Source organism: Cylas formicarius, unplaced genomic scaffold (genome assembly GCF_029955315.1).
Source record: "Cylas formicarius isolate icCylForm1 unplaced genomic scaffold, icCylForm1.1 PGA_scaffold_8__14_contigs__length_24414737, whole genome shotgun sequence".
Lineage (NCBI taxonomy): Eukaryota > Metazoa > Arthropoda > Insecta > Coleoptera > Brentidae > Cylas > Cylas formicarius.
The window spans coordinates 18457332-18483654 of NW_026844361.1; the positions used below are offsets into that span (position 1 = coordinate 18457332).

The 26323-nt window shown below is 35.3% G+C and overlaps 1 protein-coding gene across 10 annotated transcripts in view; it reads left to right on the forward strand.

Moving 5' to 3' along the window:
* LOC132705980 (optomotor-blind protein-like) overlaps positions 1–26323 on the forward strand; it is a 243944-nt gene that overhangs the window by 210039 nt on the left and 7582 nt on the right. For all 10 annotated transcript variants that reach the window (XM_060676983.1, XM_060676980.1, XM_060676986.1 and 7 more), the window contains 2 exons: positions 12906–13052; positions 18799–18875. In XM_060676983.1, coding sequence (XP_060532966.1) covers positions 12906–13052; positions 18799–18875 — 224 coding nt within the window. The remainder of the gene's footprint in view (positions 1–12905; positions 13053–18798; positions 18876–26323) is intronic.

Below are 26323 nucleotides of genomic sequence, written 5' to 3' on the forward strand. Positions count from 1 at the left end.
CCATTGTGCGGATTTAGTGTTTTTAATGTTCATTGAATGTTTTAAAGCTATAATCGTACTCGGCCCTATCGTTTTTTCCCGTTCACGCCTGTACGGATGGGCCCGGATGGTCCGCGGGGGAAACGGGGGATGCCATTTTTTGTTATAGGTCAAAGTCCTATATTGGAAGCTGAGAACAAATGTGGGTAATAGCTCTTTTATTAGCTGTTGGTCTGTGACCAAAAGAAAAAAAAACCGTCGACGAACGCCGGTAATGGGCGAATGGCCATAGCAGTCTTGGCCAACTGTTTGTGAAAAGCAAAGAGAAGAAGAACACACAACTGTGTAGAGATGGGGCAAATAGTATTTAAAGGATTTTAACCGACCGTTTAACCTGCAGCGTCCGTTATGCACCCCTTTCCCCTACTCAAAAAGCACAACAATATTTAAAATACGGTTTAATTCTTTATCATATTTTAGGTTTTTCAGAAAAATTAAGAAACAATCATATTTATGTTGTATTGTCGCGTCCTGAAGCGACCGCTCGACACGTCACCGTGCGACGACGCGACCTGTATTATCGGCCGCGCGAATCGTCCGGCCGACTTATATGGCCGCCGAATACGAAATTCTCACGGCTGAAAATATTATTTATGTTACTATAAATTCGCGGCATGGTGTGAGGTGGAAAATATTAAAATTGGCCAACGCGAAAATAATTAACAAGTCTCCGGCGCTGATAAGCAGTGCCGTATAGACAGAAATCGCGCATAATTTTCGCATTTAAATTCAACGTATAGTGTTGGCGGCCGTTTTGAGGCAAAAGCGGAGCCGACTCCGATATTAAATACTGTCTCTCTTTTCGTTCCCGCTTCGTCCGGTATCGAGTGGACTCTTTCTTTTTTTTTTTTTTTTGGTTTTTCATTCTCCCGTCTTGTGGTGTTGTTGCTCGTTTTTAATCGCTTTATTTTCGTGTGACGTGCCGGCAGGAATAACCGTAATAGGTTTGGTTCGAGTGTCCGTCCTAAACTCACTCAATTACCAGTGAACTCCATTCATCGAACTGGAAAGATTCCGATTTTGTTAGGCGAAATTTATTTAAAGTTAGGCGGGTATTGTATGGGTATTGTTTTCCTTGTCACACACGTTAATACTTATGACAGATAAGTGAAAAATAGGACTGTTTTTTTATTTTTAAAGAAACTTCCACAGGCCATTGCAATACTCGTGCTGCGTGGGTTTTTGCTGAGTCGAACTTGCTAAAGTTTCGCCTATCATCCTGTTGGCTTCTTCAGAGATTGACTGAAATCGGCTCGCATTTTACTCTGTACCTTTTTATATATTGTTTGAGGGTTAAGATTGTTAGGTTGGAATAACGCATTTTTCATTGGTAGAAGAATTGATGAGTTTATTTGTCTTAGTCTTAAAGTTCTTCCGTGTTCTTTGAGCCTAGTTGATATTTTTCGTCCGGTCCCTCCAATGTATTGTTTGTCGCATATGCATGGCATGCACCGAAGATGTTGAGAGATTTTTGGACAAGTGGTAAATTTGGTTTGGACGTTATATTTCTTTAGCACTTTTGATATGCGGTCAATGATGTTTTGAATGCTTTGCTTTGTTTTCGGCCTCATTGCTATCTGAAGGTTGTGGTGAAGTGATTTTTGTGATGGAACGCTTAATATCTTTAAGGTGGAAATTATTAGAGAGAAGACCAGAGGTAAAGTGTTTTAAATCTGCGTTCAGTGACTCGGGCTGAGATAGTTTTGCCAACCACTTTAACCAACGATTTTCGAGCCGGATGGTGATGTGACACTGCATTAAGGTATCGGTTTGTTTGCGTAGGTTTTCCGTAAACACAATAACCCAATATTAGGTCCGATTTTCTATTGATAAAAATATCTAAGAATGCGAGGTTCTTATTATTTTCTAATTCAATGGATTCTTGGGTCGTCGTCAATCAAAGCTATTGAGACAAGTTAGTGATGCGAAGAATAAAACCCGTGCATGTCGCTTAAGAACAACAAACTGTTGAAGAAAACTTTGGAATTTGGAATTTGGCATTCCATACACGTCGTTGCACTGTGTTTTGCTTAAAGGCTTGGGTCCTAAGGCTCATAAAGTTCAGAATTAAGTGCCACATAAGCAACGAGACCATCCATATTTTACCGGAAAATTTTCCGGACCGTGTTATCTCTCGAATAGGTGATCACAATTGGCCAGCAAGATCTTGCAACTTCCTTTGGGACCACATGAAAGATAGGGTCTATGCCAACGGCCCAGCGTCGATGCAAGACCTTCAAGATGGAGTTCGTGAAGCTATTGAGAGATTTGGTAATGGAAAATTTCAATTTGCCGTAATGGTTGTATTTCAAGAAAATGTTATTTGGGAGCAAATAATGATGTGTTAATTTCATTAAAAACGGTGCCATTGAATATCGTCATCAAAAAACGAGAGCAGCCCATTCTCCCATTCATATAAAGCGACAAGAAAAAGACAACAGTCGTCATTATCAGCGGTCAATTTCTATCGTAAAAGGAGAAACATGCGATGTCATAAGAAAGTGTGTTTATACATCTGTGCTTATTTTCAGTGTCGTGGACATTTTACTAGAATTCTATTTTCAAGAAGCTATTACAGCGAACGACAGATGGATGACAGCATTCTTAATATTTGTGCGACAAGTTTGATAAAACGATATTTTGGTCAAACTTCAAAATATTTAAATCTACCGAAATCATCTGATTGCCCGCAAACCCGTGACTAAAGTACCGAAATCGCCACAAGTAGCTCGCGATGGTTAACGTACCTTATATCTTTGCGTGCGCCTGATCAGTGCATAATTGAGTATTTTAAAGGAGAGAATAGAAAAAAATACTATTTTAATATTCTAATTACGACATGTACGACTGTTTGATTTTAATATTTTGGGAATAACTTGGAAAACTGTCGCTTTTCCGCGCAGGTTTGCAATATCCTATTAAAAATTACACAACAAATGTTCCAAGAATAAACAACACTAACCAAAACTAAACGCTCCTTTCCCCTTAAAAACCGCTACCTATTTATCCCTTGTCATCGCCTCCAGATATCCGAAATTTAAAGCATTCCACCGAAAAAGATATCGGCATCAAAAAACCACCGCCGCCCAACTCTCTCAAGTCGATATCGTCCAAAGCCTGGGTGGCCATCTAGGCACCGCATACTGAACTAAAGGACGCCAAGTTCGCCGTTTAATAGGATGTAAAATCGGGCTCCGCAGCTACCGTTGAGATAAGACCGCAGTCGGCCAGACAAAGCGTTCACCGGGCCCGTAATCTATAAGGGAAATACCTGGAAGCCGCGACCGACTGGGCCGCTTTTAGCCGCAATTGCGTATACCTCGTCTCTGCGGCGATAATACAGTACTTAAAAAGTGTTGAAAAGTTAAATAATTTCGTGTCGGCCACTTTTGAAGTTCTGGGAAGCTTTTCGCCGCTATAGGGCGTCTCACCGACGTCATTCAGCGCGACAGACATACTTCGTTAAGGTTTTACTTGATATAAAATGATTAAACAAGGCTTTATAATAATAATAATAATATATACTTTATTCAGGTAATTTTGACCACGAAAATTACAAGTAAAGAGCATCGCATAAAGTTTTTTTAACATTTCGAGTTGGAATATGCCTATACAACCCTTTTAAACGGCCAATAGTCCCTTAAATGAAAACTTTGAATTGTGGATATCAAATAGAGACGAAGTTAAATCACTCCTGAAAAAATTAATAATAGGTGAATTATAGAAAAAGAAAAAATTAAAAAAGAATCCCCAAATCAACATCTATATCTAAGTTAGTTAATAGTTGTAGTCTTCATGGCATGCTGCGAATCAGATGATCGGTATCTGCCCCTAAGATATTCAAGTCAGTATAAGATTTGGCAAGGAACTCAGTCTTCACTCAAGATAAACTTGCCAAAAGAATGTACACCACAATTCTTGTAATTTTTGTAAATATTTCCGGTTAAAACTGCCAACTTTTTATTTTTACTTTTAATTTGTCAATGTATTTATAACTTCCTATTTAGTTATCAATTTAAAAATTTAAGAGGTTAAGTGGGGTAGCTTTTGCTAGCCTTTGCCTTTTCTCTACTATATATTTAACAATATACAACAATAAAGGCAATTTATTATTATTATTATTATTATTATTACTTTTGAATCCTTAGAATTCCTTGCAATTCCCTGAAATCTTTGGAATTTCTCCGGAATTCCTTCATACTGTACGCCACACTTTCTCTGGGAATTTAGTCTCATTACCAAATGAAGTTTCTAGCAACTGCAGCAGTGCATGACATTATCTTGGTGAAAAAATGGATTTTGGAAATACAGAACATAGGCGAACTCAACTGGTCATGACATCCAAAAAAATTATACTTAATCTGTTTCCAACTCCCAACTCTCAGCTCTAAATTGAAGTTGTCTCGTTTTTCCACGTCTTTCCTACGGACTCCACGAAGATTTTAGTCAGCCCGTACTTGATACCATGCCACACGTAGCTGTGTGTCTATTCGTTAATTTGTCAACACCATATCCACACACGCACGCTTGTTGTGCTGAAACAGTTTGTACGTCTTAGGAGCCTTTATTTCGGATACCATATACGTCCCAGTACTCATATAAGGTGCATGCGATATGGCTCACGTGATGTTTGCATTTTCCGAAACAACTAACCAAAACCACCTCGTTCAAATTCACTTAATTGACGTGCCGGACAAGCGTTGGTAAACGATGTTTTCAATCCCTCATGGTCAACAAAACCGAATAGCTCTAAGCCGAAACTTAGAAAATCTGGATAAAACATCTTTTTGAAAACAGAGACGAAAATATTATAGGCTTCATGCAGGAAATAAATTGACGACACTGTATAAATATAGCTTTGCATATAGTAATAAAAGTATAAAAATTTTTGCTGGAGCTCAAAAAGGAACTGTTATTAACTCCCAGAAAAGAAAACGTGTCTTTGAATAACCCTCTATACCTAATCGATGCCCGAATGCTACGGGCCGCGACATCTAGCGGCCGACAGTCGAACCGAACTGATCGCTTGACGCGCGACGCCCTATACCCGAGATTATGCGTCATCGGTCGTCTCTCTCTCGCTCGCGCGCGTCTTCGTTAAAACGAGATTATTCCCAGAACGGCCGGGAATAAAAATTTTATTCGAATAGTTTAATCGAACCGGGTTGGCTCGCCGGCCGGCCGACCGCAAGAGATAGAAATTGTTTTGAATCAAGCCAAAGGACGATTTTTATCGCGGATCGCCTCGATGACAGAATGCGGTTTTATGTCGATTTAAGTGCGCGTTTAACGACGCTCCCGCTCCATATGAGACCATAAAATCTGTCCGTCGTATAGCCGCGACTATTCACCTGTTTTTTTTTCCTTCCCCTCGTTCCGACGCCGCTCTTCGTCTGTCAGTTGCGAAATATATCAGCGTTCCTATTTTTAATACGAGTTTTAAAACGGCGCCACGCCGAGAACAATGGAAACTTCCCGCCACCCACCACCACCAAAAATCCGCCTCTGGTCATTGAGAAGTTCCTAAAAAATGGACACAAAATTTTATCAAAAGCTTCCACGAATTTCATGTCAAATGTCAAAAAATCATAATACTATTGTTAAAAAATATTTTTCTATAAGGCAACGCACCTTTAGTCGGCACTTTCCAATTTTTTTTTGGAAATAAAAATTTTTGAAAATCGTTGAAATCCTTGAAACAATTATTGCTGACATTAGACAAACATCAATGGCTTGGTTCCTATGCTTGTTGCCACAGGATATGCCAAAGCTTCCAGTTAATGATACACTAAACGGCTCAAAACCATTTTAGATAATAACCAAATAACAAAACAACCCAATTGACATTCAAATTCCAAATGTCAAAAGATCCCAAAGCATCTCCTCTGACACCGAATATGATCAATATTGTCGGGTCTCTTGCTGTTGATAAAGATCAAGCTTTCTATGTGACACCGCTTAAGGGTACATGTCTCGCACATTCCTTAGACACCCAGCATAAGACTGGACCTTAAACTGACGAGTTAGTTGCTTACACCTGCGCCAAATAAGAACGTCAAATCATTCAAATCAAACACCACAGAAATGGAAAAACATACGGGGACAAAACATATTTTATTCTAGTTCTTGATGTGCCATATCCGTCTTTTTATCGAATGTTGGCAATCATGTTGACTATCAATACTTTATTTAGCGCTGTCCTAAACAGCGTGTTAGTTGATTGTCCGAACCACGGTCAGCCAAGATGTTTTTCTTCTTCCTGGGCCTCGTATTTCCTCAATCTTGCCTTGAATGATCAAATGCTGGATGGTGTATGTTTCAGGATGTCTCATAACATCGCCGATGTTAGCAATGATTTCTTTATTTTTCTTCGTTCTGTTCATGACTTCTATGTCAGTGACCTGATCTATCCAACTTATTCTCAACATGCGCATGTACATCCACGTTTCAAAAGCTTCCAGCTTTTTGTAGGTAGTCTCTGTGAGAGTTAAAGATTTTACTCCATACAACAAGATTGAGTAACATCGGACCATTCTCATTCTGAGCTCAATTTTAAGTTCGTGTCCACACACCACTTTTCTCATACGTATGAACCTTGTTCTTGCTTATTCAATTCTGGATTTTATTTCCAGTGAATGGTCCCAGTTCTCGCTTAATAACTGTCCTAGATATTTAACCCTCTTCACCCTTTCAAGTTTACTTTGGTCGATCCACATATTCGCTTCTTTAGTTACAGCCATAAGTTTGGTCTTTTTGATGTTAAGTTTAAGGACGTAACGGTTGCATGAAACTACTACCTTTATCAAGGAGTTTTTGGAGTCCTTTAATATTATCTGAGAGTAGAATGGAATCATCTTAATATCTTAAATTGTTTATTATTAAAGCTTCTTGGAATATATGACGACAGAATGCAACCCTGTCTTACACTCCTCTTTTAATTGAGATGCTTTCGATCATATTATTTCCTATTTTCACATCTGGCTTTTGATGATTCTCAAATTCTTGTCATGAATGTTTGTTGTTTTTAGTATTAGAATCATTTCTTCGTGTTGCACTTTCTCAGACGCTTTCTCGAAGTCAATAAAACACATAAATACATCGCAGTTCATATCTCGACATCTTTGAATTAGAACTTGAATTCTGAACAGAGCTTCCCTTGTAAACCTAGGCCCTTACGGAATCCGAATTGAGTATCTTCAATGTGTTCCTCAATTTTGACGTAATTTTTTTTATGTATTATTAAAAAAAAATAAGACATGACTCATCTGACTTATAGTGCGGTGTTCATTGCAATTTCTAGCCTTTGCTGATTTAGGAATCGGAATAAACGCTGACTTTAACCAGTCAGATGTTAAATCTGCTTTATTGTATATTAAATTAAACAACTTAACTAATAATGAAATTTTAATAAGTCAGATAATATTATGAATTACTCAGAAAAATTCTAGAGAACGATGGGATAAATAGCCCTCTAAAAACTAGAAAAATAGTAACACTCTGAAAAAGCACCTGTAATTTCTGACCTACTGCAAACTGATCTATTATAAGGCCATCAGAAAATATTCGATATTTAAAAAACGTCACTGTGCCGTAAAAACAAAAATCTAAAAGAGAATATTTTTGGCAGTTAAAATATCGACAACAAAAATTAAATTGAATGATCACAGGAAGTCTATCATCAGATGGTATCTCTGAAGACGGTTCTGGAAAAACCAAGCTTTCAACTCATCAAATTTTAAATTTAAATTTCTGTTGGAAAGTTGTACTTACACAATCAAAATATCTTTATCAATATCAATCTTTTCAAATTTCCACTGACTTCTTGAAGAATGTAATCAATAGCATTTCGGATAACCAGCAGTTACCTACCAGGTAGATCGATAGATGGACTCTCAGGTCCGGAACGAGCAAATGAAGTTATTTCCGTTCCGTTCCTTACCGAGAAGAACCAATTGCATTTATTTGCCCGTGATACGCGCAAGTGGCACGGTTTATTGGTAACACTCGTCCACTGCAAGTTCGCCCGCCATTATCACGTTTAAACCCGTTCTCGAGATAAACCGCGACTAATTGCGACATAAAGTCGGAATCGCGAGACCTGCAATTTGACTGTGAACGGATGACACGGTTTAACCGTTGCAGACGTAGGTACAGGGTGCGTCCAGCCGACGCCACCATATTTAAAGAGGAGAATGTTTGATGGTAGAGAAAGATAACCATTTTGTTTTTACATAATCATCAACCAGTTGGAGTGATTTTCATTGAAAGTATGAATAATTCAAAAGAAGAAGCTCATAGTTCGATAAATCGATCAAAATTATCTGATACAATACTATACTAATGTCTAATACCTACTTAAACTATGAAGAAATAAATTTTTTGCCAGTCTGAGTTTCAGGTTCATTGCATGTTTTCCAGTCCAATGCAGTTAACCAATCGCATAATCATAATTAATCATATAGCATAGCAATATAGAAGATTTTCGTTTATAGTATGGTATTTCTGCCTTTTCGATTACGGATTATAATTAATGTAGATTTCACGAAAAATGCGTTAAACATAATCTTTGAAATTTATTTCCTTGCAACCATATCAAAGGGTTGATGATTGATCGTAAAGATTAATCAAATCACTCTAAGTGATGAAATCTATGTAGTGTTCATATACTAGAGGACTGTTGCTGAAGTGAATGTTTTAGGGTCAATGAAGTTTTGACTCATACTGCTCTAATGCTGGTATTCGACAATAAGCAGTCTGAACGATTACTAAACAGACTTTGACCACTTTGTAGAGTTGAGTCTGATCGAAATTACCTTACAGTTTACTCACATCACACTCCTGAGTGATGAAAAGCAATGTAATGTTCATATGAAGAATTGTGACTGAATGGTATATTTCAAAGTGAATGAAGATTCTACTTAGACTGTATTGTATTGATATTCGACAAGAAACAGTCTGAACGTTAAAAGATGGCCAACACGTTGTCAACTAAACAAACATTGAGCACTTTTTTGACTTATGTCTGATAAGAATTACCTTAAAGTTTACTCAAATTACATTCCTAAATGATGAAATCATGCCGCGGTCATACATTGAAAAACTGTGACTGAAATGTATGTCTCAAGATTAATGAATTTTTTATTCAGACTGTTTTAGTGCTGGTTGGTATTTGACAATAAACAGTCTGAACGTTAAAATGTGGCAACACGTTGTCAACCAAACAAACTTTGATTTTTTTTAATATTTAAATCTGATAAGATTTACCTTAAAGTTGACTCAAATCACATTCGTAAATGATGAAGTCATGTAATGTTTATACAAGGAGAATTGATTAATGAGGTCTCTTCTCAGAGTGCTCCAATGCTAGGATTTGACAAAGTCTGAAATAACAAACAACTAACAACTAAACAAACTTTGACCACTTTGTTGAGTAGGGTCTTTTCAGAAGTACTCTAAATTTTACTCAAATCCCATTTCCAAGTGATAAAATCTGCGTCATTTTCATATAATGAACTGTGAGTGAGGTATATGTCTCAAGAGCAATGAAGCTTAACTCAGACTGTTTTGGTGCTGGTTGGTATTTGACAATAAACAGTCTGAACGTCTGAATGTTGGCAACGAGTCGCCAACTAAACAATCTTTGAAAACTTTTTTGCGTTAAGTCTGATAAGATTTTTCTTAATGTTTGAAATCATTTAATGTTTATACAATGAAGAATTGTGACTGAAGCACTGTGAGTGAAGTGTATGTTTCAAGGGTATTTGAAATTGCTTTATTGAAGTCGTTAAACAGCCGATATGTTGATGTCCAAGCATTGTAACGGTTTGAATAGTGATTCCACAATTGAACAGTTCTATTCACAGTCGAAGTTAAACCATATAAGTAATATAAAAAAAAGGAAGAACAAGATAAAGTGTAGTAAATGGAGGAATCGGAACAGAACTTCCAATGGAACCCATCGATAGCTTCATGAGACGAAGTATCCAAACATAACAGCTGCTTTCTGCTCAATTTTTCATCATGTATGTATGGCGGTGGTATTTTTGACTTGGCCAAAAAAGATTAGTCAATTAAGGAGATACCCGTTAATCCCAGAGAGTGGTTTTTAAAATGGTTCTCATGTATTTCATGCTATGGACTTAAACCTCGCGCTTATCGTTTATGCGAAACGCTGAAACGAGCCGACATACGGGCCCCAAAACAATACCCTCGGGGAACATGGCGATTTTTTTTCCATGAGATTGATTAATGTCGTCTATTCGTCTTCGTGAAAAGTTGATCTTTTCACGGTTACACGGGACGGAGAGAGATATCTCTGTGGGTGTCCGTATAACGAAAATAAACGTGAACTAACCGATTTTTGACGCTTATTAGCGAACAGCGGGGGGGCTTAAATCTTTTTCGAATTCTCGAGGCTGACGCAAACGCCGTTAAATTCACCGATACTACGGAGCGGCGCGTTAACTTTCGTCTATAATTATCGTAAGTTATTGTGTTTACGTCTACTATTTTATGTAAATTGCTTACTTTTACAAATTTCGTGTAAGTCTCACGCGAAGTGAAAACTATTTAACCTCCATTGGCAAGTTTTGATGTACCTACGAGATGTCGATTTGGTTTCAATCTATATAAAAAAAAGTATGGAGTAATTTCAATTTAAAAGAAGTTTAATAAATATTCTTATTACCAGTCTTGCCAGAAGCAAATGAATATAAATATGTTTTGTTTAATTTTGATGAAATACAACAACAATAATATGTGTCAGATTATTTCACCTGCCTTCCCGGCTCTCAAAAAAACATAAAAAAATGTTAGAAATGTAATAACAATATTCAAAATTACTTATTTTAATTTAACTGTTTCTATTTATTTTAAAATATTTCCTAAATATGAAAATCTAAATAAACTGGTCAACAAAAATTATCTCACAGACATCGACATCATAATGAAATAAGGAAAAATCATTAAAATCATCATTCAATATAACAGAATTTTAAGCTGTGGCTATTGAGAATTTTGATGCAGAATTTTTGGATTTTGGATCCGTCATCTATTTATTCATGGTATCATGACATTTTATAGATTCTTGATATCCAGCTTATCAAATTAATATAAATTATTATTGCACTTTAGCGGCCTATTTACTTCTTTCGAGCTAATTTATAACTGAATTATTAAAAAACACTTCATTTATGAATTAAAAAATCTTTTATTATTGAATATGCTCACTAATTATAACTATTCTTCTCACTTTGTCTTTTCGTTTATATTTATCTCCTATTGTTGTCCTCTAAGTATCTATTTTTATATTTCTATTACCTGCTTTCTATATAGGGAATATGTTTTGCTCAGTTATTTTTTGCTATTTACTATTTGATCCGTTCATTTGAAAGTGACTTAAGTCCATTTATCTTTAATTTGAAATACTTAAGTTGTTACAAAATTAAAAATATACGTAAGATATATGGTTCACTTGCCATGTTACATCGCATTTAAGGGATTTAATTTTATACATCTTATTAAAAAATCGTTATTATTAAGTGTATAATATGACCTTGCTTACCATAAAAGGACTTAGGTCACTTTGAAAATAAAAATTTGTTTTGTTACACAAAGTGAAACAGCTCAAGTTCGTTACATATGGCTTAAAAAATAGAAAAAAAAACATTTAAATTCTATTTTTAGATAATAGAAATAAATTTAGTTATTCGTTAACATTCTCAGTATGCGGGAGTGATTTGAAGTAGTTATGGTGTTCCGGAGGATATATACCGCAATAAATCCATCCATATTTTAGTGATGTGACGCTGCTTATACTTTTATATAACGATGGCAATACAATATTCCCAAACTTTTTAGGGCTACCCCGACGTGGCAATAAATCGAGAATTTTAAATTCTGCATTCTCATGCAGCATATTTGAAGCCAGTTTATTTTTTCTCCGTTGGTATTTTTTGTAAACCGCTTCTTCTAAGAGTCTTGTGGATATAAATCGTTGCCAACGTTTTTAGATTTTAATACAGGTTTCAATCGTCCGTCGCTTATTTGAAAAGTATCTAAAAAGAATTTTTTACAAACAGCAACTTTGCCTGTTTTAGAATTTAACAAATACGTAAAACTCTCTTTTCTACATGAACACTGCGTCCCGTCGCTTCCTATAGTAATATATTTTGCTTATTAAAGTCTCCTAAGTTCCAAAACAATTCGAAAATACGTTTTCTTTCCGTTTCATTTAAATTTTTCATTTTGAAAAATTTGGGCAGGAATATTTTTTCCCGATTATGTCCGTTTAATTTTACGAATTTGTCTGAATATAACTTCTGTGTTCTCTGCGTTCTTCTTTGAAGGTGCTGTTTTGTAAATTATCATTCTCAATTACTTCCTCTTCCTCTGTTGAAGAATGAACTTCTAAAATCCTCCTTCTTTTTTTAAATTTGTTGTATGAGTTTAACTCCTCTTTACTTTCAGAAACAGGAAACCTTGTTATTTTATCCTTTCCCATGGGTTTAATAATTTCTTCAAATTAAATATTATTTTTTAAATTTCCATTTAATATCAAAACGTAATTCAAATTACCTTCGTCACTTTCAAAATTAGGATTCTCAGTATTTATATTATTTTGGAAATGTACGTGATATAAAATTTTCAAATGTACTAAGTATATTTCAATACCGAACTTGATAAAAGATGAAAACGGACTTAAGCCACTTTCAAAATAAACGGCTCATTTAATACTATTTCAGTTTTAATAATTTTTGTATACAGTGTATATTTTCTGGCCACTCAATGGCAGAATATTGTAATTTGTTTTTTATTAATGATTTAGTTTTCGTATAGCGAATAGCAATGTTCCCTTTTTGTTCCAGACGATATTAAACTCCATGCACAAATACCAGCCTAGATTTCATCTAGTTCGGGCCAACGACATCTTGAAACTACCGTACTCGACGTTTCGGACGTACGTCTTCAAGGAGACCGAATTCATTGCGGTCACGGCTTATCAAAATGAAAAAGTAAGTATCCGTCGAGTACACTAGTTAAAACTTTAACGGCAAAAAACAGTATTGTAAAACATCCGATCGCTCTTAATCCGTGACTAAAGCATCGGAAACACACGCGACAATGTTTAATTAAGCTGGCGTGTTAAAGTGATACTTTGCGCACGCCCGACCAGTGCATAATTAGGCATTTTAGAGTATATTATGCAACAAGTGCGTTAAACGGCATTTGACTCACGAGTTTATTTGACACGAGCGGAGCGAGTTTTTAATAAACGAGTGAGTTAAAAAGTTTACCGAACGTGTTGCATACTATACTTTTTCTACGACCGTTAGTGTTTGGGACCATTTTCGCAAAACAACACGAATACATTCACTGGCATGACCGTCAGAATCTCCGAAAATATCCGATTTCCCCCAAATCCGTGCGGTAAAATCCCGGAAACGTCCGAAGTGGCGACGTGGTAAAATGACGCTTCACGCACGCTAGATCGGTGTGTAATTAGGTATTTTACAGACGCGAGTAGAAAAAGCAATATAACCCATTGCACGCCGCAATAACAAGTGTTAATAGCCATTATTAACGTCAAAAATTAATGTTAGCGTTAATCGAGCGCGTTCAAAAACAGTAAGCGCGAAAACGACTCAATTATGTAAAAATTAAACGCCATCGCAAACTAGGCGATACGTAAAATTGGCCATTATAACGGCCGATCTGACTCGCACACAAACACACTCGGAGGCAAAAAAAAAACAAAACGACAACGGCGCTAATTAGTTCTTAGAAGACTTTTAAAAAATGTGTTACACAAACAAAGTCAAAGCGACAGCGCAAGAAGTTGAAAGACGCCGCGCGTCAGCGTTGGAGCAGATTACGCGCGGGTCCCACTATCTTCTCTCGTGTCTCGTGATAATTAGACGAAATGAAATTTCTTCTTAGAAACTCGGGCACGGGCATTCTCGGCGTCAGCGGCGTATCCGACGAAAAGGACGATGCGGCCCGGGAAAAAAAATCCATTTCGAAATCGCTTTCTATATCTAACTTCAACTCTAAGCCTAATTCTAAATTCTAATATTAATTAAAATGGAACTAATAATCTAAGTTCACTTCTAGTTCTAATTAAGATTACGAAATTGTAATAGCGACGCTTCGAAATTTATTTTTATTTCGCATTAATTCTAATTCTGCTTATAATTTTAACCAAAATCAAATTTCAATTCCTAACATCAAGTCTAATATGAATTTCACTTCTAATTTTAACGTGCACGAAAAATTCACTTCCTAATTCTAATACGAATTTCTTACTTTAATACGCATTCCGATTTCATTACTAATTCTAATTCTATTAATTATAATTCCAGTTCTAATCCCTAACTGCTAGTCTGAACTCCAACTCGAACTCTATTTCACATTTCACTTAAATTGTAATTCCAATTATAATTCTGTTTCGTTATACGAATTTTAACATCAAACTGTAATTACGCTTCTTCTTATAACTCTAATTTTAATCCGAATTCTAGTTCCCAAACCTAAATGACGAAAGTATGCCTCTTCTACAATGTAATTTTAATAAAAATAAAAAAATAAATTCTGCTACTTATTACAAACTCCTCTAATTCTAATTCCAGCTCCTAATTAAGTGCTGACGAGATTTTAAACCTAATTCTAGCTCCTAACTAAGTTGTAAATTTAATGCCGATCGATTCTATATTCTAATTTTAATATCTAACTCCAATTCTGCTTCTGATGATTAGTTCTAAAATCCCTCATCATTTAATCAAATTTTAATATCCAACTCAAATTCTGCTTCCTATTACAACTCCGGTTCTAATCGTAAATACCAACTTAATAACGGAAAGAAGTATATACCTATTTGCTGTGTTTTTGAAATAATAATTATTGGTTAATAGTTAATAATTAATATTCAATTTTCGATCTTTATTTTTTATTTTTCCTTGGTTCGCTTCGTTTTTTGGTAGTTTTATTAAAATATTTATTATACTTCATGAAAATCAATGTCAAAAATGTACTTATAAACTCAAAAAGAAAAAGAAATAATATTACCACAATAGATACTTCGAAAGAAAAAAAGTATTGGAAAATATGAGAAACAGGTGTCATGAGAAAAATACATTTTTTTAAAAGTTCAAATAAAGCGTTTTTGGTTTCCACTAATGTTTTACTAGTTCATTTTTACTAATTATTTATTATTATTATTATTATTAATTATTTATTTGTAATTGAATCGTCTCGGTATATTTAAGGAAATGGTTTGCCCTACCCGCCGTCTCACGACATTGACAATAATAAACTAATTACACCGCAAGTCGTAACAATTATCTCTTTATTAATTTTGATTTATATTAATAACACGAGTAAGCAACGCTGACGTTAAAAACTGGTTTACCGCAAGAAAATAAAATCCCGCAGCCCGTTAAACAATGTAATTTTATTATAATTGGGCGATTTAACGTATGAATTATTGCTAATGTGTTAAATAAATTTGTATTTATCGCAATGTTTATGGCTTTTTGCGATTAGATTGAATTAATTAACGCCGCGTCTACACGCGTATATATTATTTTCTATACGGAGCCTTGCTCTCCTTTTTCGGAAAAGTCGAACATTTATTCACGCTCATTTGTTTATTTTCCTTTCGTACTCATAATTCGAAGAAATATATTTCAAATCGTTTGAAGCACATGGTAGATATTAAAAAAAAAAAATTAAATGGGAGTTTTCAAAAAAAAAAAACGCTGCACGTTATTTTTTTAAGTTAATCACATTTTTTTAAATTCCACTTTTGATTTCAACACTGTTAACACACGATATCGCAGGATTTGAATCCATTAGACTTTTTTTTGTGATACGCAAAGATATTCAAATTTTGCGAATAAAAATTTAAAAAAAAAGTTAAAAATTTGCAACAATTTTAGTTTATTTTTTGTTCTCTGTGAATCAGGTAGTTTTTCAGATATTCTATCAAGATTGATATAATATCCTATATAACTTGTAGATATATACATCAATTACATATCTTGATAATATATTTTTTTTATCAAGAGTTAACACATATCTTCTACTACTCAGTTGACTTCCAGCAAAAGCTTCAATTTCTTACCAGCGACAACTGAGTTAAGGGTGATCGGAATAGTATATACAGTTTGTCCCATTTATGAACTGTAGACTCTCCTAAATTCTTTATTTAGAATTCGATTTTGATAATTTTTTTTGACGGATAGATCTTTGAAAAATGCATTAAAATCTTGTTTCGCTCATTGCTTCAACTTAAAGTCATGGCCAACCGAGACCATTTAACAAAAGAGAGAGAAGAGAGAAGTACTATTAGGGATTTAAAAAAAAATAATTGGCAACAAATTCCTATTCAGTACTATTTAGAATCCAATTATAATTATAATTATAAGGTTTCAATACAGGGTGTTTGAATTAACGTTTGCGCCCCGCTTCAGGCTGTACATTGTTGTAAAATCTTTGATTACGGTTTAATTTTGATATATTTTTTTTCTCGCTCCTTGAAAAACGCACGAAAACCTTATGTTTCGCATCAACCTGAACTTATGGCCCACCGGGACTAATTTTTTTATGTCAAATATCGAGAAGGGCTGTTAGGAATTTCTTTGCGAATAAAGTGCCAACAATTTTTTTTTCAGGACTACATGAAACCTAACTACACTGATTTCCATGAAGTTCGTTTAAGCATTACTCCCGCAGAATATTTATGGCTCAATTTTGATAATTCTTTTTTTAGCTGGATGGATCTTTTTTTTTCATATAGCATCGAAAATCGACATGTACTTTTAGGGATTTTTTCAAGTTAAAAATAACAATAAATATGCTACCCGTGACTAAAATACCAGAAATGTCGCGCCACCTTAGGCAATGAACCTTGTGTCTGAAAGTAACACTTTCCGAACACTTGATGCGTTTTAGATAATTTCCTATTTAATAATTGTTCTTCTTCTCAAGTTCTCAAATCGCCGATACGGAGAAGGTCAAATGTGGTTTCAAAATATCAAAAATCCAAACGTATGATCACCTATCAAAATGTAAACTTATCAAATCACTATCATTATTTTGAAAAAACAAAAACAAAGAGTTTAGTAAGAAAGTAGTGTTTTTTAAAAGCCAACCGCTTATATGTTTTTGTTTTTGAGTTTTGTTGGTACGCTACCAACTTATTGGAAAACAAAAACTAAAGAAAAAAACATCTGTGGACCTATATATAGTCAAAATAGTGTTTGGCATTTTCATCGGAGTCGCATTCCATTAGGAAAAAATAGTAGGAAAACTCTTCCATTGGCGTGTGTCTATCACGAACGGGTGGGGGTCTACCTCGCACGTCAATGGTATTCGCGCACAGGTGCATTCTGCACGGTATCCAATAAAAATTAACGGCACTTGCCGGAGCGCATTGTGGAAAATTTATTGTTTACAAATGTGATGAGCGAAAATTATAAATGTAAAAACGACAACTAGATGCCGACGATTCGTGGTAATGTGACGACATATGGCGGCAGCGGTACGACAACGGGGGGTGTTTAATAATACATATCGTTACCGACTATTGTTTGAATTATTATTATTTTTTTTACGGCAAAGTGGAATTTCTTGCGGTGACGATGACGCGAGATGGCTGCTACGCTGAGAAAAACTTTTCTTAACAACCGCAAAAATTTCCAGTAGTATTTAAGTATATGCACTTACCTTTTCGTTTTCTATGGTGGCTACATTCACTTTGCTGCAGTGGCAAACGGACTATTTGAAATACAGGTCTCGCTATTCTAATAAAGAAACTGTAGTAGAGTTCTGCAGCAATATACCGTTTTTACAACCTTTTATGGTTTTGACTTCGGAATGAGTTGTAAAGCGCAAGCGACCATCCTTTTCAGCGCGTGTACCACAAGCCAGGGCCGTATTAAAGATATTAGCCAAGGAGAGCTGGGCCGTGCGAACTGTCTTTCTTTGATTAAATTCTTATATTAATTCTTATTAGTGTGCTTTTTATAAATCTTCCTAAAGCAGTCCCTACTACTGAAACTCAGTTTAAAAAGAAACAACACCTCGCCGAAATTTAGTCCTGGGGCAATAGAATTAATTCTTATAGAAGTAGAAAACATATCCGCTTCTAGTTGGAAAAAATGTGTAGAATATGCCATCGAAGAAGAAAATATTTACAGAAGTCGACTAGAGCCAGAATTAATTATTCATGTGGGGGACGAGTGCAGTGACGATAGTGATTATTTTAATGTTGTTTTATACAAGCATTTTAAAGTAAGAATGCATTTTTTACTGCATGGACTAATAATAATCGAGGAATCTCACCGATGAAACTCTACGCAAATCCGTCAGCTTTCAGCATTTGTATGCACGAAGTACCGAAATACGGTTCTGGAACGTCATTGTGTAATTGCGAAACTAGTTATTGAGGGTTACAAAGACAAACCCAAGCGAGATAGGCCTGCGGTTACACCTTCATAAAAAATTAAATACCGGATTATATCGTAAAAACGGTATGTCGTTTGGAGAACTCTAACAAAATAATTGTTTCTACTCCCTACTCAGCTTCTTTACCCAGTGTCACGTGTCCAAACACTAATTGTTAGTCACTCGTAATACAAATCTTGTATTTGAATCCCTTGTGTTTTAGCTAAACATCCACCAGGGAAATTAATAACTAAATATTTTGGGTCATATCGATTATCAAGCATTAACTTGATGTTGTCGTTTCCTTTTTTTCAGATAACCCAACTGAAAATAGACAATAATCCATTCGCCAAGGGTTTCAGAGATACCGGTGCGGGCAAGAGGGAGAAAAAGTAAGTATTTAAATAGTATGCGGCCACCCGCCGGGAGGAGGGGGGGTGTTAATTTTCTTTCAATACAAAACCGTGTCGGTTTAGATAGGAAATTAAAAGATCGGACTTTAAAATTAAAGGGCAGCTTTCGCCTCCTCCCCCACGACAAACAAACTGCCGTTTAATTTCGTCCGTGTGTATACGGGTTAATGTCATAGGGTGCATGATAATATGGACGTTAACGAAATTCGAACAACGTTTGGTAGTTTTTTAACTGAATATCTTTAGGGTGTAATAATAATAATAATAATAACGTCATCGCCGCTATAGTTAAATGGTCCAATACTGACTTGGAAGGCTTTGATAGAACAACTCGCCAGACGTTAACAAAATTCAGATGTTTACATCCCAACTCATCAACATCACGGCTTTATATTCCTAGAAAAGAAGGTGGCAGGGGGTTTCTAAATACAAGCAAAATTTGCAGAAACCGGGTCTCTAAAATTACTAGGATCCACAGACCGTATCATATAATAAATGTTGATAAAAACTTCACACCACTCAATTCTGGTATGCCAATAGTAACCGATACAACATCAACACTACATCAGGAAATACAAACTTGGAAGGAAAAAGCACTTCTTGGTAAATACGCTCTAACACTAACACGACAAAACATCATCACTACAGTGGCGTCATAAGGGCCATCTTTATCCTGAAACTGAGGGCTATATGCTCGCAATACGAGACAATGTAATTAGAACTAGAAATTATGAAAAATATATATTGAAAATCAACACCTTTGATAAATGGGTTTTGAATTTTTGAATTCGTTGCCGGTCAACGGCATCCGGACATATCCAATAGACCCCATTTAATTGCGGCAAGGCAATAGTTTCACAAAGTATTTTTTTTATTTATAGCCAGACCATGTCTGTCGCTGCAGATCAGTTTTAAATTTGTATACGCCGTTCTTAGTTTTGTTGTGACGTGATCCATGAAACGCAACTTAGAATGAAATATTAAACCTAAAATTTTACTTGTAAGTGAATACGGTAGAAACGTGAAAGTTTCATAAGCATAGTATTTTTTACTTCAAATGTCTGGGATTCACTGCCGAGGAATAACACTGGCAATTTAGTTGGTTTACGTTGCAGCAGATGATTAAAAATTTACATAAGTCTGCGGTATACAAAATAGATCTGAGTGTCTTCCGCATAGAGGTGATGACTGCAATTCTCCAATGAATTAAATTAAAAGTGTAAATAGTATGTAACAAGGGAGCTAAAATGCAATTCTGTGGTACCCCCAATAGAACAAAGAGCAGTGGGGAAGATTTATTACTATATGAACTCGATCAGACACTAAAGAACTTAATAGTGTACACGATTTTTTTCCAAGTCCAATATAGTGCAGAATGTTTCGAATCGAACGTTTTATTGAAGTCCAAAAGTATCAATGACTTGATCATCAGTTGCTCGTAGTATATCGTCATTAACATCTGCCAGGGCAGTTTCGGAGCTATGAGCCTTCCTAAAAGCACACTGTCTTTTGGGTAGAATATTGTATTCTGTCAGAAATCCTCCTTTCGACCATTTTCAAAAGAGTGCGAAGAATACTAATCGGCCTAAGATGATTAAAATATGTACGATTTTTTGTTTGTGTAAGAGGTGTAACTTTTTCCCCCAATAAGACGCTAAAAAGCACGAAGTTATCACATTATTACGATCGGAATAATGACAAGACAACTCAGCTGTATGAAAGTAATATTTAACCCGTTACTGCACATCGCTTTAGATTTTATATTTCTTATATTATATCAAATATTTCAGTATCTAGCACACAGTTTAGTGGTTGTTGTTGGTCGATCTGTTCTAGGTGATTATTATCATAAATATTTCTTAATTTCTGGTCAGGTATTTTATTATTCTGGACCGATTGAATAAAAAAACCTATTTAAAGCATCAGGATCTGAAAAATTACTTGAAAGAAGATTGTGTGTCCTAGATTTAACTGTGTTGAGTTTTTTTTCAATTCCGACCAAGTGCTGGAGTTCTAAATTTGATGGCGTAAGTATGTTTTTTTCTCAGAACGTATCTCCGCAGTTGTATAATTTCTGAGCTACCTTATAATATTCATATGTACCGGGAAGAATTTAAAGGTTTTTAACGCATCGTTTCATAATTTTTGGAGCAATTTAATATTTTCCATTATCCATAGGGCATACGAATAATTTTTTTTATAAGCGCATCATAGCAACATGTTTATGGAACAGACTTAAAATACAAGTTATTTAATGGACAATGTTCGAAATGTGAAATTTGTTATGCCGCGGAATATTTTATAAATCTATATGAAAATCAGTATATGATATTTTATTCAGTAGTCTGTGAATTTAATTTTCCGCAACCTAAATTAGACTATGATCGGAAACATTCAAATCCGTCACACCCAGCAATTAGGATGGTGCAGTTTTTGCTAGTTATGAATTTTTTTTTATACCCTGTATATCAAATGCGGTCTATTTCTGACGAGCGCGACTATACTATGAAAAAGAAAATTTTAAACGAACCCCGCTCGTGAGCCACTGCGCACAGTCGTCCAGATCGCGCCGATTGACGACGCAGTTTTCTTCGCCCTTGCGGTTTCCCCGGAAAGTCGCCCTTTTGCACCCCCGGCGTGACCTTAAACAAATGCCAAGCTTAATTTAAAACGATACGACGGTGGCGGGCGCGGCGAGGGGGCTGGGACGCCCGTCTCTTTCTATTTTGCGGTCTCTAATTTGAATATCCCGCCCGTCGAGTCGACCGGAATAAGATGTGCCGTGCCAGCCGGTCGTATGACGAATAAATTTCCACTAATAGGATAAAAATGCAAAGTTCGGAACAGCGGAAGAACTGCGGGACCTCTGTACGGGGAGCGATCATTAAATTTATCATCACCGAGCGGCAACAGCGCAGAGAAGCCATTCATGGCGAATATTTGAGGTTATCCTATCTAAACTAATTTTAATGTTTTCAGAGGAACAACCGAAATTTGACTTGATATAGTAATAACAACAACAATAATAATAATAATAATAATAATAATGATAATAATAATAATAATAATAATAATAATAATAATAATTATTTAAATCAATAAAAATACACAATTTAACAACTTATTGTAACGTAAACATGAAATAAATATTAATACAAAAAAAACACTTATATTCAAGTTATACTAAGTTAAAAACTTGACAGCCATCCTTGAACATAACGCAGATTAATTTAATTATGTTTCCCGTCTATTATATAATATAAAAAAAGCATAAAATTCTACAAAAAAAAGAAACGTTTTTATGTATTTACAATACATTAATAAATCTGCGAATTCGACTTAGAAATTTAAGTTACAATTTAGCATCAATCAGCCACTTAGTTAATTTTTTTTTAAGGATTTTAATTTTATTTCATTTTTCAGTTCTAGAGGCAGTGCGTTATAAATTGTTTGACCAGTATGAAAGTAATTTTTTTGTCCAAGAAATGCATTTTTTGTTAAGTTAAATTTTCTCCAAGCTTCATACTCGTGAGTTTTTGAATTAACCAGTTTGTTATTTTTATTAATAATTATTTATATCAAGATATACATTAAGGTCTTCAACCAATATTATGTTCTTCTAGAAAACAGTTGTTCGCATAACGACAGAGAACAACGTTAAGCTCTGTTCTCCACTTTCCTGCTCTACCAATTGTATTTATGATGTCTGATTGCTGGATATGTCTAATTGGTTTCTAATTATGGTTCCCAGTAAGAAAAAGGAGCTGTCCTCCTAAGTGACGCTTCTGATGAGGTTGGCGATGCAAATGACAAATTCATTTCGGTTTTGGGATTTTCTTCTATATATTTTCCTAAGTTTAACTGTGTAGACGGGTGTTCATTCTCTTGAATACTTCTTTCTGCTCGTCCATATTATTCGCAGCATTCTTCTGATAGTTACATTTCTTGTTCTCTTTCTCCTTTCCCTCATTTTGTCTAATTGGATTTCTTTGATGCCCCTCATTGGTACCAGGGCACGAAAGCCACCATTGCAAAGAAGTGGGGAGAGAGAGCCATGGATGGAGGGATGGAAGTGGAAGAAAACAAGAAGTGTGACTGTAAAGGCTTATTGAAAGTGTGTGCCGTAGCCAAACAAAACCAGGTCACGATCAACTTCTGGCAACTACGCACAAAGCTGTGGCAACTAGTCAGAGAGACGAATCTAGCTCTATAATTTCGGAAGAAGTCAATAGATTATTCTTGCCAAATTAAATATCAATTTGAATGGTTGCTGCATCTATCCTCTCTCTGGAAAATGCTTGTTTTTTGTGTTAATTTGGATGGAGGATACCCCATTGTTGTACTACACCTGTTTTACATTAAGTGATAGGTAGTTTACTTCACTTCACATCTCGATGTGAATTATATGAATGATAAGTGCAGCTATATGTATAATTGAGTCATACCAAGGACTACTTGCACCAACATCTGGACCTAACAAAAATAGGAGCAGTATGTTTAGGGTATAAATGATTTCCTATTCATTCCATGTTCTTACATACCATTAGGTTAATGGAAATCTCCATCGATTTTTTATCTTTTGAAAAATATATTATCGGGCACTGTCGGGTCAAAACGTCCGCCAAATCCGTTTTGACTTTAATCACATCCCCTTGTTATTTGCGAAACGACCGAGCCGCCCGATTGAAAATCGATATTACTTCCTCTAACGACCTCAGCTGCTGGGCTGTCTCCGTTCTTTACTTTCAGTTCGAGACATCTTAATCGCGTTATCAATCGGGGTAGTTTGTACTCCGGGGTAACTGACGGTGACAATTCGATCCCCCCATACGATTGATCGCTGCTCTTTGGACGCCGAGGTTCTTACGTGCCAGTGTCGGACTAATTTAATTCCCGAGATGGTAAAAAAATGCAAAAATTTGAAGTAGGAATTTGAATACTTTGGTTAATTTTCAATAAAGCACCTGAGCCAGGAAATATAAAAATAGAGTTGTTGAAATATGGAGCAGAAAGGATGGTGTGGTATCTTTAATTCGAATATTATTTAATAAACTTGAAAAAGGAGAAGGAAAAAAAGACAATAAGAAGTCAACCAACAATTATAGAAACATTAGTGTCATCCCCGCAATCGCAAGATTTTTCACCATAATAATACAAGAAGAAATAGAACAACATATGGATGATTTAAGCGAAGAACAATCAGGATTCCGGAAAAGTGGATCAAGCCTGGACAATATATTTACCATGAGAAAGGTTATAGAAAAGAATAAAGCCAAGGACATTGAAACACATATTATGACATTCATTGACTTAGAAAAAGCGTATGACAGTGTTATGGGAAACTATGAAACGTTGGAGAAAAATTAATGAATATAACGAGAATATTATATAATGATACAAAAGCGGAAATAAAATTAACGAAATCAATAGTCATCACAAAATTACTAAAACAAGGATGCAGCTTTAAAGAGATGGTATAAGAAGTGTGGAGGGATGGGGTATACCGATACAAGGAAATATATTGCATTCACTTCTTTTCGCGAATGATCAAGTTAGTTTTGCACAAGAAAAAGGGTACATGGAATCAATCATCTATTCCATAAGAATGCTAAAAGACGAGTGAACTGTGGGGACTGAAAATAAATACGGATGAAACCGAATATGTATTGGACAACAAGTTGCAGATTTAGATTTGAACGTAGAGGACGAAATTATTTATAGCTGCCAAAGTTTCGAGTATCTGAGATCGACAATACACACATATATAGAGACACACGTAGAACGAGGAAAACAATGCACAAGAGCACTTCATGGACTGATATGGAACAATACTCTTACTACAGAAAACAAAAAAAGAACCTTCTAAAGCAAAATACGAAATATCACCTTATTTGGAGCATATGTATGGCCAAAGACGACAAAAACAAAATAAAAACGGTCGAATTGATCTTTATAAGATGATGTCTAGAAGTCACAAGAACTGACAAATACGAACTGATGAAATTTGACAAACAATAACAAGGAATGCCAGAACACAGGTGGCCAAAACGAGTACTGGAATAGGAACCTCCAGGGAGAAGATAAAGAGGACGCCTGGCACTAAGAGGGAGACATACACTGGACATGTGATGGTTGATAGAGATCTGAGAGTAGGAATGTAAGAGAACTGTGGAGGATAAAAACTGCGAAATACCGAAGAAGAAGAAGAATGTTATTTTTATCAGTTATTAAAATTCATTAAAGTCAGTCAACACATGTTAGGGTATTTAGAAATCGATCTAAAAAATGAAAAGGAATGGCCCCCGCCCTGAACTTCAAACTGAAATTTTTTATCCATTTTATCGAATATTCTACTTATTTCTTTTTGATAAAATGTGCAAAATTTTGTGTATGTGGGCCCTAATAATGGAAAACCCTATTTTGCGACAACAAAATTTAGGGGAAAATCTGGAAAAGTCAGCGAATTCGAACGCTCAGATATTTTGGTCGTGATCATCATCTTTCCATAAAAAAAATTTTTTTTAGTTCCTTTAAAAAAAACAGGAAAATTGATGAACAAGTCGAATAAGCGCTGCTTTATAAGGGGAAACACACACCCCGCAATGTTTAACATTCTGACTTGGACTCGTCGACCCGATGATCTATTTCTTGCTCGGTAAAGGGGGGTGGGGGCATCGCACTATCAGGCGTATATCGGCTTGGGGTGGCGAATTGCAGCCGGGGTTAATTGACCAACCATCGAGATAATTATACCCGGCAACCTTTTTCGATAGATGACAAAGAAAATAACCCCACCCCACCCCCAACGTTTTTCGTCATGTATAATTCATGCCAATCGATGAATCATCATCGAACGGAGGTCCAAGTTGTTTTTTATATAGAATATACTGGAATAGAATAAATTTATTTACAGTATTCATATAATTCCCGAATTGCAGGCTTTGTCAAAATAATAAGTAGATCTCTCCATTTACTAGGCAAATATTGGCAGAAATAGACCCAAACCGTATTATCAATAACATAAATTGGAACAGCAGACAAACGCATTACTCACTACTAACATACTTCAAGTTTCCCATTTTGGAATCTTTTCTTTTAGTTTTTTTTTTAAACAACTCCTTAATGGTTTTTCCTTTTTTCGAGAACATGTAAAATACTCCTTTGTAGAGAATTAAAAAACACATCTTGTTTTTTCATTTCTTACAATAGGATAAAACTTTCATGTCAATTTTTTTTTATTTTCCCATTTACGTAAGTAATATTGTTTTTTCGCAATTTTCAAACGAAATTGGGGTTCCACGTTATTATATCGTGAGTTGATCTAAAAATGTAAAGAAACCTATTAGAAATCTGTATTTCCTTTTTTGTAACCCATTACCTTTAAATAGGTACTTTTTTCCAATTACTTCCATTTTTTTGATATGTTG